Source organism: Melanotaenia boesemani, chromosome 20 (assembly GCF_017639745.1).
Source record: "Melanotaenia boesemani isolate fMelBoe1 chromosome 20, fMelBoe1.pri, whole genome shotgun sequence".
Taxonomy (NCBI): Eukaryota; Metazoa; Chordata; class Actinopteri; order Atheriniformes; family Melanotaeniidae; genus Melanotaenia; species Melanotaenia boesemani.
Genome location: NC_055701.1, coordinates 239,098 through 255,419, shown reverse-complemented (window position 1 = coordinate 255,419; position 16,322 = coordinate 239,098). Strand labels below are relative to the sequence as shown.

General features: G+C 46.7%; 1 protein-coding gene across 2 annotated transcripts in view; it reads right to left on the bottom strand.

The window, feature by feature from the left end:
• Window positions 1-16,322, bottom strand: part of LOC121631409 (glutamyl aminopeptidase) — a 70,799-nt gene that overhangs the window by 34,505 nt on the left and 19,972 nt on the right. For both annotated transcript variants that reach the window (XM_041972299.1, XM_041972300.1), the window contains 8 exons: window positions 12,592-12,733; window positions 11,830-11,964; window positions 11,618-11,738; window positions 8,530-8,684; window positions 5,074-5,187; window positions 4,800-4,934; window positions 4,653-4,718; window positions 4,497-4,562 (listed from right to left, as the gene is read on the bottom strand). In XM_041972299.1, the coding sequence (XP_041828233.1) occupies window positions 4,497-4,562; window positions 4,653-4,718; window positions 4,800-4,934; window positions 5,074-5,187; window positions 8,530-8,684; window positions 11,618-11,738; window positions 11,830-11,964; window positions 12,592-12,733 (934 nt within the window). The remainder of the gene's footprint in view (window positions 1-4,496; window positions 4,563-4,652; window positions 4,719-4,799; window positions 4,935-5,073; window positions 5,188-8,529; window positions 8,685-11,617; window positions 11,739-11,829; window positions 11,965-12,591; window positions 12,734-16,322) is intronic.

The window sequence follows — 16,322 nt, the reverse complement described above, 5'->3', positions numbered from 1 at the left end:
GACCAGATCAGAATAGACCAGACCAGATCAGATTAGACCAGATCAGATCAGACCAGATCAGAATAGACCAGACCAGATCAGTCAAGACCACACCAAACCAGGTCAGAATGGCCCAGACCAGACCAGACCCGATCAGACCAGACCAGACCCGACCAGACCAGACCACATCAGAATAGACCAGACGAGACCAGATCAGACCCGACCAGATCAGAAATGACTGGACCAGACCAGATCAGAATAGACCAGATTAGAACACACCAGATCACACCAGACCAGACCACATCAGAATAGACCAGATGAGACCAGATCAGACCCGACCAGATCAGAAATGACTGGACCAGACCAGACAAGATCAGACCAGACCAGACAAGACCATACCAGACCAGAATAGACCTGACAAGTTCAGGCCAGACCAGACCAGATCAGATCAGACCAGACCAGATCAGACCTGATCAGAATAGACCAGACCAGACACGACCAGACCAGATCAGACCAAACATGATCAGAATAAACCAGACTAGACCAGATCAGATCGGACCAGACCAGACCAGACCAGACCAGACCAGATCAGAATAGACCAGACCAGACCAGACCAGACCAGATCAGATCAGATCAGATCGGAATAGACCAGACGAGACAAGACAAGTTCAGACCAGATCCGCTCAGACCTGTTCAGACAAGATCAGACAAAAACACAGCAGACCAGGTCAGAATAGAACAGACCAGACCAGATCAGACAAGACCAGACCCGACCAGACCACATCAGAATAGACCAGACAAGTTCAGACCAGACCAGACCAGACCAGATCAGAGTAGACCAGACCAGATCAGTCAAGACCACACCAGACCAGGTCAGAATAGACCAGACCAGACCAGACCAGACCAGACCCAATCAGACCAGACCAGATCAGACCAGATCAGATCAGACCAAATCAGAATACACCTAACTAGATCTAACAAGACCAGACCCGACCAGACCACATCAGAATAGACCAGACAAGTTCAGACCAGACCAAACCAGATCAGATCAGACCTGATCAGAATAGACCAGACCAGATCAGTCAAAACCACACCAGACCTGGTCAGAGTAGACCAGACCAGATCAGACCAGACCAGACCAGATCAGATCAGAATAGACCAGACCAGATCAGATTAGACCAGACCAGATCAGACCAGACCAGATCAGAATAGACCAGACAAGATCAGTCAAGACCACACCAAACCAGGTCAGAATGGCCCAGACCAGAACAGACCCGATCAGACAAGACCAGACCAGACCCGACCAGACCAGACCACATCAGAATAGACCAGACGAAACCAGGTCAGACCCGACCAGATCAGAAATGACTGGACCAGACAAAACCAGACAAGATCAGACCAGACCAGACCAGACCATACCAGACCAGATTAGACCAGACCAGATCAGACCAGACCAGATCAGAATAGACCAGAACAGATCAGACAAGACCAGACCAGACCACATCAGAATAGACCAGATGAGATTAGATCAGAATAGACCGGACCAGACCAGATCAGTATAGACCAGACCAGATCAGACCAGACCAGACCAGACCAGACCAGATGAGACCAGATCAGAATAGACCGGACCAGACCAGACGAGACCAGATCAGATCAGACCCGATCAGAATAGACCAGACAAGATCAGACCAGACCAGACAAGATTAGACAAAACCACACCAGACCAGGTCAGAATAGAACAGACCAGACCAGACCAGACCAGACCAGATAAGACCAAATCAGACCAGATCAGAATAGACCAGAACAGAACAGAACAGATCAGACAAGACCAGACCAGACCAGACCACATCAGAATAGACCAGATGAGATTAGATCAGAATAGACCGGACCAGACCAGACCAGACCAGATCAGAATAGACCAGACCAGACCAGATCAGACCAGACCAGATCAGAATAGACCAGACCAGATCAGTCAAGACCACACCAAACCAGGTCAGAATGGCCCAGACCAGACCAGACCCGACCAGACAAGATCAGACAAAACCACACCAGACCTGATCAGACAAGACCAGACCCGACCAGAACACATCAGAATAGACCAGACAATTTCAGACCAGACCAGACCAGACCAGATCAGACCTGATCAGAATAGACCAGACCAGATCAGTCAAGACCACACCAGACCAGGTCAGAATAGACCAGACCAGACCAGGCCAGACCCGATCAGACAAGACCAGATCAGATCAGACCAGATCAGAATAGACCTAACTAGATCAGACAAGACCAGACCCGACCAGACCACATCAGAATAGAACAGACAAGTTCAGACCCGACCAGACCACATCAGAATAGAACAGACAAGTTCAGACCCGACCAGACCACATCAGAATGGACCAGACAAGTTCAGACCAGACCAGACCAGATCAGATCAGACCTGATCAGAATAGACCAGACCAGATCAGTAAAAACCACACCAGACCTGGTCAGACTAGACCAGACCAGACCAGACCAGCCCAGACCAGACCAGATCAGAATAGACCAGACCAGATCAGATTAGACCAGATCAGATCAGACCAGATCAGAATAGACCAGACCAGATCAGTCAAGACCACACCAAACCAGGTCAGAATGGCCCAGACCAGACCAGACCCGATCAGACCAGACCAGACCCGACCAGACCAGACCACATCAGAATAGACCAGACGAGACCAGATCAGACCCGACCAGATCAGAAATGACTGGACCAGACAAGATCAGACCAGACCAGACCAGACCATACCAGACCAGAATAGAACAGACCAGACAAGATCAGACCAGACTAGACCAGACCATACCAGACCAGAATAGACCAGACCAGACCAGATCAGACCAGATCAGAATAGACCAGACGAGACCAGACAAGTTTAGAACAGACCAGACTAGATCAGATCAGACCAGATCAGACCAGACCTGATCAATAAAGACCAGACCAGATCAGTCAAGACCACACTAGACCAGACCAGACCAGACAAGAATAGACCAGACCAGACCAGATCAGACCAGACACGACCAGACCACACCAGATCAGACCAAACCAGATCAGAATAGACCAGACCAGACCAGACCAGACCAGACCAGACCAGACCCGATCAGACCAGACCAGATCAGAATAGACCAGATCAGACTAGATCAGAACAGACCAGAGCAGACCAGACAATAATAGACCAGACCAGACCAGGTCAGACCACACACGACCAGACCAGATCAGACCAAACCAGATCAGAATAGACCAGACCCGATCAAAATAGACCAAACCAGATCAGTCAAGACCACACCAAACCAGGTCAGAATGTCCCAGACAAGACCAGACCAGATCAGTCCAGATCAGAATAGACCAGAACAGACTAGATCAGAATAGACCAGACCAGACCCGATCAGACCAGACCAGATCAGAATAGACCAGATCAGCCTAGATCAGAATAGAGCATACCAGACCAGATCAGACCAGACCAGACCAGACAAGAATAGACCAGACCAGACCAGACCAGATACGACCAGACCAGATCAGACCAAACCAGATCAGAATAGACCAGACCAGACAAGACCAGACCAGACCACATCAGAATAGACCAGATGAGACCAGATCAGAATAGACCGGACCAGACCAGACGAGACCAGATCAGATCAGACCCGATCAGAATAGACCAGACAAGATCAGACCAGACCAGACAAGATTAGACAAAACCACACCAGACCAGGTCAGAATAGAACAGACCAGACCAGATCAGAATAGACCTGACCAGATCAGACAAGACCAGACCCGACCAGACCACATCAGAATAGAAGAGATAAGTTCAGACCCGACCAGACCACATCAGAATAGGCCAGACAAGTTCAGACCAGACCAGACCACATCAGATCAGACCTGATCAGAATAGACCAGACCAGATCAGTCAAAACCACACCAGACCTGGTCAGAGTAGACCAGACCAGACCAGATCAGACCAGATCAGAATAGACCGGACCAGACCAGACCAGACCAGATCAGACCAGATCAGATTAGACCAGACCAGATCAGACCAGACCAGACCAGACCAGATCAGAATAGACCAGATCAGACTAGATCAGAATAGACCAGACCCGATCAGACCAGACCAGACCAGATCAGAATAGACCAGACCAGACCAGACCAGATCAGATCAGACCAGACCAGAACACACCAGACTAGACCAGACCAGATCAGAATAGACCAGATTAGAACACACCAGATCACACCAGACCAGAGCAGAATAGACCAGACCATACCAGATCAGAGTAGACCAGAAGAGACCAGACCAGATCAGATCAGATCAGTCCAGATCCGAATAGACCAGACCAGATCAGAAAGACCAGACCAGACCAGACTAGACTTGTTTTATTAAGAGGGGGGTTCCCAGCTCAACCTGTGTATTCAACGGTAAATAACCAACAAAATGAAAGAGCAAAGCATCTAGTGATAACCGGGCTCAAGAAGCTCCCAGAACAACGTCTGGACCTACATCAGCAAGTGAGGCCCAGAAGTTGGCGGTCTTGGCGTTCTTGAAGTAGAAGTCCTTCAGATATTTCTGGTGAGAAGAGAGAAAGTGCTCAGTGTTGACTCAGCCGTTGGGTGGAATTTTATGAAGGAATCACCAGTCTGCCGGGCTACAACTCACCCGGCAGCCGTCTCTGAACGTGGCTCTACCCATCCAGTCCTCCAGCATCCTGAGAACCGATGCTCCCTGGAAAAACACCAGCAGTTTTAATCATATGTTGTTCGGCTCAGGTTAACACTTGGCGGTTGGAGCGTTCTCGTTTCAAACCTTGCTGTACGAGATGGCGTCAAACACCGAGGTGATTTCTGCTGGGCTCGACACGTCCACGATGATTGGATGGGAGGAAAGGAGGGCGTCATTAACCATGACGGGAAGCACGTCTTGGATGATCATGATGTCTCGCTGAAAACCAGAGAGACTCAGGGCTGCTTTTAATCCTCAGCTTACAGTTTGACTTTTACTTGCACTGGTAAAATGTTGGAGAACCTGGCCGAGAAGCTCCAGCAGCCGGAAAGAGAAACATAAAAACCAAAAAACTCACCATGGTCCAGGAAGGTTCGGCCTTCTCCACGCCGATGTACTCAAAGAAACTGGCAAAGCCCTCGTTGAGCCAGAGATCGTCCCACCAGTCCATGGTGACAATGTTCCCAAACCACTGGAAATACCAGACGTTAGATCAGAACAGCCTGAATTTCTCCTGCTTTTCCTGTTTTATGATCTGGATGAACACATTTCCAAGCATCAGTGTCACCAGTTACTTCCTTTTTATCGATTTATCAGTTAGGGTTAGGGGTTAGCCGTGTGTTCAGCAAAGCCAAAAGCAAGGGATAAAAAATAAACATGAAGTGAAGAAATGAGCAACATAAAAAACTCATTTAGATTTATTAAGTTAACTTTCATTTAGTGACACAATTAAGAATGAAGGACGTTGTTTACTGTTTTATGTTCTTGTGCGTACGTGGATACTGGGAAGCCTGGAGCTCTACAAAAGGATGCTGAGAGCCTTCATTTAGAACTCCATGAAACTGAGGAAGATAACTCTGGAGGTCATCATCAAACGTGGTATCGACCAAGCAGATTCTCTGTTCCTGCTAAGCCTACACTGTAATGGTTTAAGGCTCATCCCAGCATGCAGTTACAGCTTTTACTACCAGGATCATAAGGAACCAGATTGGTCAACCGTTCCAGTAATCCTAATCAGGTTTTAAAACTTTATGGATTTTCACCAGATCTCTTATCTGAATGAAATATCTCCACATAAAACCCTGACAAAGGAACATAAAGACTTTTAAACATTTCCAAAGCTGGACTCTGGTCTCTCTGATAGGAAAAGTTTTATTGTCAATATCTTCAGAAGACAACGACCTTATGTCAGTTTTTCCATTTTGAAAGGCCTGGAATGTGACTTCGAGTCAAAACTGTTGTCAAGCTGCAGCTGATCACAAGAAAAAGAAACACCATCAGGAGAATTTAGTTATAATCCTACTTCAGATAAATAATGATGATAATAGTAATCTACAGTAATGACACATGTAATTACCTCCAGAGGTCTGAAGTAACATTTCTTTTCCTTTTCTCTAAACGTTTATCCTTAAAAGTGTAAAAAAAAAAAAAACATCAGGGGAGATCAGAAAAACCTGCAGAAACCAGGTAAAACCAGCGGGGACGTTTAGTCTCGTCTAGTTTAAAACCTCCTTAAAGTCAGACCCTGAAACTTCCCTTTAACTCCACTTCTCTACAGCCAGGCGATTAGTGAAGTTTATGGCACTGAAAACAAAAACTTGGAAATATGAGCACATTTTTCCAACCCTCCCATCCTCACTGGTTTAAACCGCTCTCCTGTTCTAAGGGACTGCTTACCAACCAGAAACATGTCCCACATGCTGGTGACAGACAAACCTCTGAAGAGCCCAACTGCTCAGAAAACCCTGATGGTTTAAATAAGAAGGTGAAAACATTTATTCGTGTTTTAATGGCCATAACCTGTTTCCTTTAAACACAGCTTTATTGTGTTTTTTATTTTCTAACTAGTCCTGTCCAGCATGGTGGCGGCAGAATGATGGTCTGGCTGCTGTGTTATGCCCAACACGTTTGCTTTGCCAAGAGAAGCTTTATGGGCGATACCCTCCATTTCCACCGAGTGTGCACAGCGGTCTGTCTGCACGGCAGTCTGTCTGCACGGCGGTTTTGTTCTGACCTCCACAATTAAAGCGTGTCGGGTGCGGAGCGCCCGCGAGTACAGTCCGCCTAGCTGGATCCATGAGATCACAAAATGACAGGAGAAGTAGAGAATCATGTGATTCTCCACTTCCAGGTTAAATGTCTCATCGGGAGTCACGACAAAGCCTGATGTCCAGGTCATGGTACTACAATGGGTCTTGGTCTGCTGGACCCGGGTTTCCTCCTGGCCAGACGATGGACTCTGAGAAAGGAGATGTTTTTCACATTTCCTCCGGGAGTTTCAGATGAGTCTGGATGAAGTTTTTCGCCGTGGTCTCAGGGTCCTCCTCCGTCTGCTCTGGAATCCTTGCAAATAACAGATTGTCTCTCATGCTCCATACCTGCAGTGTCATGTTTGCTGCTCTGCTGCAGCACAGCAATCAAGCTCATCTGCTCCACCTGCCCTGATTGCCCATTCTCCACACCTGCTCCCCACCCTACTTAAACACACTCCAGTCTCTGCTTCCCTGCCAGATGGTACTGTAATGGTTTCTAATGAAGACCCGGAAATTCAGCCTCACACAGATCTTAAAGTTTGAACAGAGTATGGTTTATTAAAGCAGGAGGAGTCATAGAGAGAAACTGGAGCTGTCTGATGGAACATGGCAGGAGGATCTGGGCTGACTGTGTGTCGCCGTATTCTGAAAGAACTCCAGGTGTTACAGCATGAATCCAATATCCAAAAACATGGCCAAGAGGGCAGGCAATGGTCATACACAAAAAGGTAGATATCAGGCTACTTATCAAAGGGGGCAGGCAAAAACTCAGTGGTCAGTCCAAGCAGGGGTGAATATCCAGGCAGGCAACCAGCAGGGGGAACAATCCGACGTGGGCAGGGCAGGAGCAAAATCCAGGCACGTGACCAGGTCAAAAAAGGGGAGGTCTGCAAATACAAGGAAGCTCAAGAACAAGACAAGGTTAGATGACCATCTGGCAGGGAAGCAGAGACTGGAGTGTGTTTAAGTAGGGTGGGGAGCAGGTGTGGAGAATGGGCAACCAGGGCAGGTGGAGCAGATGAGCTTGATTGCAGTGCTGCAGCAGAGCAGCAAACATGACACTGCAGATCGATCACCGTTTCCTTCATCTTCTTTTTTTCCTCCGAGAGACGGGTCAAGCCCTCGTCGAGGGATTTTACCAACACTCTGAGACCAGTATTTTCTACAGCCAGAGCTTCCACCTGCTTCTGACTGAGTTCCAGTGATTCACGTAGTGCCTGGAACTCTTTGTGGAGAATTTCTACCAGGCTCAAATGTGCATCAAAACTATTGAGTTTCTTATCTATAGAGATCAGAAAGTCTGTTGAGTTGCTCCCCGTTGGTGAAATAACTTCAGGTGAATCCTGGTTTCTGGCTCTTGGCTTGGATGAGGTGGAGGGGGTTGATGTTTGGTTTGGCTTCCCATGACGATTCTCATAGCACCGATCTATAAAATCTGTCAGGCTGGCCAAATCCTCCCCGCTGTGCTCCAGAATGGACCAAAAGAGAAGCTATTTTCCTATTATTGAGTATTTTGATTAGACTGATGAAAACTCAACTGAATGAACTTTTGTGCACCTGGTTTCATTCTGCCGTCTAACCGGAACTATGTTACCTACAGCATCGCATACCTCATTCTAGAGATTATCATTCAAAATTCATCAACGTGCGAATGGTCGCGATGAAAAAGAAGCTCTAAACAAACACCCCAGAAAGACACTGTCATGTGCCCCCCAAAAGAAGGCATTTATCTTTTTAAAGGCTTCTTATGGTAATAACTGAGCAGAGAAAGAAGCAGTTACCTGATGGACCAGCTCGTGGGCGATGACGCTGGCCACTCGCTGCTTGTTGTAGGAGGAGGACTGGTTCTCGTCATACAGCAGGTTGGTCTCTCTGTAGGTGATGAGACCCCAGTTCTCCATGGCACCGGTACCAAAGTCAGGGATAGCTATCTTATCTGGATCAGAGAAGAGAGTTGTCTATAATTACCTCTCAGTGTTGTATTCCAACACTTCCTCAGACAATTACAAACTCCATGTTGACTGTATCCATGGGAGGTTTTAAAGCTTTCAGCCATCACCTCGTGGGGTGGAGACAGGTGAGCTGGATCTGAGCCCCCTTCCCTCAACACAGGGCTCTGACAGTTTGTCTGCATATGGTGCATTGTGGTGCTTAAATGACTGAAAACATGATCTAATATAAGTATGTGCATGTAAGAGACTCCATGTTGTGTTATTTCTCTAAGTTTAAAGTAAGGCTGAAGCAAGGTGAAGAAAGGTCTTAGATCAGTAACCCTCACCCTGGTACGTTCCAGAATGTGGAGGAGTAGTAGTACATAACTGCACATACACGAAGGGCTTGGTGAAGATGATGAGAAGAAGGTGTCGAACCTGGACTCATCAGGTGTGTGATGGCATTAAGGCCAACGACAAGCTGAAACATAAACCCAAGTCACTTGAAATGCAAAGTTGCAAATAATCCAAGCAGCTATATGTCCGCTCTGTTTAAGCAGCTATTTCAGGAAGAACTACTGTGGGAGCCACAGGTGGAGATGGCCCTCAGAACTGGACCGTGGGGAGAGGTGCTGCTGGTCTTCAAAAGTTCACAACGAGAGAAGAGAATCTAAAAATCACCAAGAAAGATAGTGTGAAGCTAGGGGTCTCTCCACATGGACGAGCAGAAAACGTGCAGGGTTTCCAGAAATCAGGAGAAAATTGAAGGACGCAGGGGTGAGGCACGATAAAATTCATCCAGCAACGCTGATTCTAAGGCGAGTCTAAAACGTTCACAGAGCACAGTGAGGCCGACGTCTGTTCATCACCATCCACGCTGGATTGCATGCAAATGGCTGGATCGGATAAACAAGGAGATGTGAGCTGGACTACGGCCTACAACTCTGAGCTAAAAGTCACTTTCCATTAACTAGTTTTGTGGCAGCCTGTTAGCTTAAATTTTTCTTCTTGAATTTAAGTGCACATAGCTAACTCTCAGTTTAGGAGATGAGAAAGTGCATTTTTATTTCATTACAATAATGATACTTTTGTCTTTGAATGTATGTTTTATGTGTTCTAATGAAAGCTCAGGGTAATATTAAAAGCAAATGTATGGTGATGGTTAAACAAGTTTCAATGGTGAAAAATATTTTTATGGCACAAATAGGGCTTTAAATGATATTTAAATAAAATTATATTAGCCACATCAGAAACTAGTAGCAGTCCTGTGTTGAACAGAGATGGCTGTACTTTGTGATTTGTGATCTGTATCAAAAAGCTATTGATTTGTGAATGAGTATAAAGGAGCAACAGTTTTTTGTTGTTATTGTTTGCTTTGCTTTTTTTTTATTGAATTGGGCTGTAAGATTGTACGTGAGGGGAGGGAAACTGTAGAGGACACCCCAGGAAAAATAACAGCTTATGTTTAAGTCGTTAATGGGGATCCTAAACAATTTAATTTCATGGAATACTGATCAAGAAACCGTCAAGGTCAAGGAAACTAACCAAAAATAAAAACAACCAGGAAATAACGAGGGAACCAGTCAGGAAACACATCAGGTAACCAACCAGGAAGCTGATCAGGAAACTGATGAGGAATCAAACTATAAAACCAACCAGTGAATGGATCAGGAAACTGACAATGAAACCAATCATGAAATCAGCCAGTAAACCAACCAGTAAACCAACCAGTGAATGGATCAAGAAACTGACATGGAAACTGATCATAAAATCAGCCTGGAAACCAACCAGCAAAACGATCAACAAACTGACCAGTAAACCGACCAGCAACCTGACCAGCAAACCGACCAGTAAACCGACCAGTAAACCAACCAGTAAACCAACCAGTGAATGGATCAGGAAACTGACATGGAAATTGATCATAAAATCAGCCTGGAAACCAACCAGTAAACCGACCAGCAAACCAACCAGTAAACTGACCAGCAAACCGACCAACAAACTGACCAGTAAACCGACCAGCAGACTGACCAGCAAACCGACCAGTAATCCGACCAGTAAACCAACCAGTGAATGGATCAGGAAACTGACATGGAAACTGATCATAAAATCAGCCTGGAAACCAACCAGTAAACCGACCAGCAAACCGACCAACAAACTGACCAACAAACTGACCAGTAAACCGACCAGCAGACTGACCAGCAGACCGACCAGTAAACCGACCAGTAAACTGACCAGTGAACCGACCAGTAAACCGACCAGCAACCCAACCAGACAACCACCAGTAAACTGACCAGTGAATGGATCAGGAAACTGACATGGAAACCAATCATAAAATCAGCCTGGAAACCAACCAGTAAACCAACCAGTAACCTGACCAGTAATCTGACCAGTAAACCAACAAGTAAGCCGACCAGTAAACCGACCAGTGAAATGACCAGTAAACCAACAAGTAAACCGACAAGTAAACCAACCAGTAAACCACCAATAAACCAACCAGTGAATGGATCAGGAAACTGATCATAAAATCAGCCTGGAAACCAACCAGTAAACCAACCAGCAAACTGACCAGCAAAACAACCAGTAAACCAACCAGTAAACTGACTGGCAAACTGATCAGGAAAGTTCAGCGTTCTGGTTACGTACCTGTAAAACTCAGGTAAAGGTTGAGCAGTACTCTGCATTGTTGTTTTTAAAGTGGTTTGTTAATACGCTGAGACAGCTGATGAATACAAATAAATCAAATGCTGATTGGCTGAAAGCTTGAGGGACCAATAACAGCTGATTTCAGAAGGAAGTGGACGAAGATCACAGAGTAAAGAAGCAGCCTAACCCTCTGGAATCTGTAATACTGCCTCCCAGTGGCAGTAAAACACAATAACATGTAGACGTGCGCATTACAGAACATGGACTAGAGATGGAAAAGAGCTGGTAGACGTACCCAGTTTAGAGATGGAGTACGACATGTTGAAGTACTCCTCGAAGTAGTCAAAGATGATCTTGGTAGTGTTTGCTGCATATTCTGCAGTTTTCAGCTGACTCGGCTGGGCATAGATTCTCAACTGGAGAAGCAGGAAAAGCTCAGAAGTGAAACATCGTCCATTTCACATAGTCAATATTTCCTTTTTAAAAAGGCTGTGCTTTGAAACTCACTGGAATTCCACTGGAAGAAGTTTTTTCCACAAAGCCAAACTGGTGCACTGCAAAACAAACCAAGTAGGTGCTCATTGGAACCGACTTCTGGAAGGAGGTTTTCCGTCTGTTTCCCGGCAGGTCCTCAGGGGAACCCTGGAGAGTTGAAGAGAAAAGACTGATAGGTTCGTGTTGACGTCCCAGGACTGGGTCCTGCAGGTCTTAGATCAGGTGTCTAAAATCAGTCCTTAAGGACTGGGTCCTGCAGGTCTTAGATCAGGTGTCTAAAGTCAGTCCTTAAGGACTGGGTCCTACAGGTCTTAGATCAGGTGTCTAAAATCAGCCCTTAAGGACTGGGTCCTGCAGGTCTTAGATCAGGTGTCTAAAGTCAGTCCTTAAGGACTGGGTCCTGCAGGTCTTAGATCAGGTGTCTAAAGTTAGTCCTTAAGGACTGGGTCCTGCAGGTTTTGGATGTTTCCTGCTGCAGAACCTGAATCAGATTAATGGATCAACATTTTTGGACAGAACTTGACAACTATCTGTTGAGGAGAGATTTATTTTGAATCAGGTGTGTTGGAGCAGGAAACATCTAAAACCTGCAGGACTGTGGCCATGGAGGACTGGCGCTGGACACCCTTGATGTAGGATCTGGAGAAATGTGGTTTGGACATGTTGCTAGAAAGCTGATTTTTTTTTTCTACCTCCTGGTGGGAATCTTTCAAGTGAACATTCTATGAGACGATGGAGGAAGATCAAACCGGTGTGGTGCTCCTGGGCTCGTACCTCTGGTGGCATGTTGGACAGAGCTCCGTAACTGGCATCATGAGTGATGGAGATCTTGTAGGTGGCTTTCTTATTGGGCTCATCAAAGCAGGGGAAAGATTTCCGGGCATCTGTTGGCTCATGATCCGTCGCAGCGATCTTCCTGTGATCACATGAAGGACTTATTAAAGCAGATTTTGACACCAGATACAGTGTGTACAATAAGTGGTCATTCAGCGAAACAATGAGCAAACATGTTTATTGTCAGAGCAGGGCTTTGCTGATTATGTTCATCGTTCAACTTCTGCTGTTATTACAGCTGTTATAGAGTTTTTCTGTTTGCAGAAGACAGTCCGTCTGAACGTCCCGCTCTGCTGAAAACGGAGGATTGACTTCAATAACATCCATGAAAGGTTTGTTTTCATCTCAAAGAGTGGTGTGCCTGGACTGCTCAGTGCTCGCACGCTGTGGAGGCAGACCTGCGCCCGTCTCCCAGGACTCTTTCTGCTGCACTCTGTTAGGCACAACCTCGTTCACCTCTTTTGCGCTACAATAGTGTAAGACTGGGAAGACACACTCCTATTATTGTCTTAGTTCAACCTCCTGGTTCTGCACGCTCATTTGTTGATGATTTCACAGAGTTTTTGACACTGGAAAACTGCTCCCAAAACCAGAAAGACAGGAACAACTTGGCCTGATGATCCTCTGAGCAGCTGCAGGACGGCTTTGACAGAACTAACTGGGACATTTTCCAAGACCCAGACCTGTAGGTGTTCACAGACAGCGTCTTATGCTACATCAGGGACAACAGAAACAATGTCACAGTGGACAAGACCGTCCAGGTGTACCCCAACAGGAAGCCCTGGATGACCCAGAAGGTCCAGCAGCTGCTTAAAGACAGGAACACTGCCTTCAGGTCTGGTGACAGCACAGCCAGAGCCAACCTGAAGAGGCATCCGAGAGGCTAAGAAGGTCTACAGGAGGAGGAACACCTGGAGAGTAACAACAGCATGCAGGTGTGGCGGGGGGGGGCGCAGCACCTCACTGACTCCAAGGCCAAAATCAGAGCTGCTGAAGGAGGTGGCTCACTGGCAGAGGAGCTGAACAGCTTCTTTTCGAGGCAGATTCTCTGGAGGCAACTACACCACACCCTGCGGTCCAGAGCAGCTTCAACCTCACATTAATAGAGCACGACGTGAGGCGCACGACGTGAGGCGCACGACGTGAGGCGCACGACGTGAGGCGCACGACGTGAGGCGCACGACGTGAGGCGCAAGACTTGAGGTGTACGCTGTCAACATGTCAACCCATGGAAGGCCACCAGACCTGATGGTGCCCCTGGACGGGTGCTGAGGGACTGTGCTTACTAAGATCTTCAACCAGTCCCTCTCTCAGTCCATCGTCCCACCCTGCATGAAGTCCTCCATCATTGTCCCCCTGCCTTAGAAGCAACACATCTCCAGCCTCAATGACTACCGGCCAGTAGCTCTCACTCCGGTGGTGATGAAATGCTTTGAGTAGCTGGTACAGGGTCACATCACCTCAATGTTCCCCAAAAGTCTCCATCCTCACCAGTTTGCCTACAGGGTGAACAGATGGATGGAAGACGCTGTAGCCACAGCGCTCCACCTGGAGCAGCAGGGGAACTACACCCGGATGCTCTTTGTGGATTACAGCTCCGCGTTCAACATCCTCCCTCACTAACTGGTGGGTAAACTGGGGGACCTGGACTTCCACATTCCAGCTGCATGTGGATCACCAGCTTCCTGTCAGACCGCAGCCAGAGGGTTAGAGTGGGAGAGCATCCATCTGCAGCCACCAGCATCAGCACCGACTCCCTCAGGGCTGCGTGCTGATGCTCTATACCCTCCACACATCTGATTGCACCTCTGCACACCATCCTCAAGTTCGCAGACAATACCACAGTTGTGGGGTTCATCTCTGGGGGGCATAAGTCCACATACGGGGCTGAGGTGGAGCAGCTGACTGGGTGGTGCAGAGAGAAAAACAGCCATTAGTCTGCTTTGGATGTGGTAGCACCTGTCAGAAAGACTTCAGGGTCATGGAAAAGCCACTCCGTGGATAAATGAAGGCATTTGTAGTTTTGAAGAAAGTGGAGCATCTTGGAAATCCACTAAATCAGAGACTCTGCTGAAAGACATGATGCGGGAGCTAAATGAAATGGTAAAGCCAGCTCGCTCAGCCTTTAGCTCTCATCTTGTTTCCTGTAGTAAGAAAAATCAAGAAAAAGTCTTGTTGAAACCAGTGAAAACCTTGTTGCACCCTCAGCTCTTCATGTGGCTGTTCACTAACTAAGAGTTTTATCATGAATAAAGTACAAGACATCAGGGCGTGTTAATCTTCCTCTATTAATGATTGTTCCACCGGTGAGCTCTTGCTCCTCCTTCGCTCCTGCCAGCCTGCAGGATGTGCTGGCCTTAGTGAGCAGATGAAACCGTCTTCCAGTCCTGCTGGCATTGTTTTTAAAAACCTCTGATGCTGTCTGCCCCTGTTTGGTAAAACTGATTAATCTCTTGCTTAAATATGGCTCAGTCCTCAGGTCCTTCAGACATGCTGTGGTAGACCTCATCCTCAAAAGGCCCAGTCTTGACCCCTCGGAGCCTAAAAACTACAGGCCCAAATAAAAACTTCCATTTGTTTCTAATATTGTGGAAAAGGTGGTGGGAGGCCAGCTGCCGTCCTTTATGAGGCAGCAGGATTTCTACGATCAGTTTCAGTCAGGTTTATGGAAAACGCTCCAGTGAATCTGCTCTAGGGAAAGTCTCCAGTGATGTGTTGGTGGCTGCAGACGCTACACAGTTCTGGTTCTCCCGAATTTAACGTCTGCTTTCGGACCGTAGATCACAGTTTACTGATAATTAGACTTGAATCAGAGATGGGTCTGGATCGGTCCTCCAGTGGTTTCCTCATATAGAAAATGTTATCAACAGTCTAATGTCTGATGTGTCCAACCTGTCTTGTGGAGTTCCACAGGGTTCTTTTCTTGGTCCTGCTTTGTTTTTGTTGTACCTGATGCCTCTTGGTCAGCAGATTCTTGGTTTTAATCAGGATCAGAAAACTTTATTATTCCCGGAGGAAACTGTGTGCACACAGTCGCTGCATACCAGATAAAGAAAGGATGAAGATAAAAATCTTAATAAGAAAAATTAAAGATTAGTTAGGATATCTCTATAAACAAATCTAGGATCAGTCCTGCAGTGAGAACTATGTACAGTATCATCAGTATGACAGTAAAAAGTATATGTAGAGCAGAGTGTAAATGTAAAACAGTGGATGTCATATGGAGGAGTTGTACAGTGTGATGGCTGCAGATAGGAATGACTTCCTGTGTGGTTGAGTGGAGCATTGAGGTGGTATCCGTCTCTCTCTGAACGTACTCTTGTGGCAGCAGGTTGTGAAGCGGGTGGGAGGTATCGTTCAGTATTGTCTTTATTATGGACAACGTTCTCCTCTCCACCACCGTCAGAGTCCCCATGTGTCCTATCACTTTTATACTGATGATATTCAGTTGTCCCTTCAGTGACTCAGAGTTTTATCTGCTCCTGGAATGGATGTCTTGCATCAAAAACTGTCTCTCTTCAAATGACCTTCAGATATATTCAAGCAGAACAGAAACTCTGATCATTGCTCCGATAAAACGATCCCTTGATCAGAAACCATCTTGGTGCTCTGGGTTTGTTAAACCAGCCTCAGAAGCCTTGGGGTTGTGTCTAATCCAGCTGTGTTTGGAG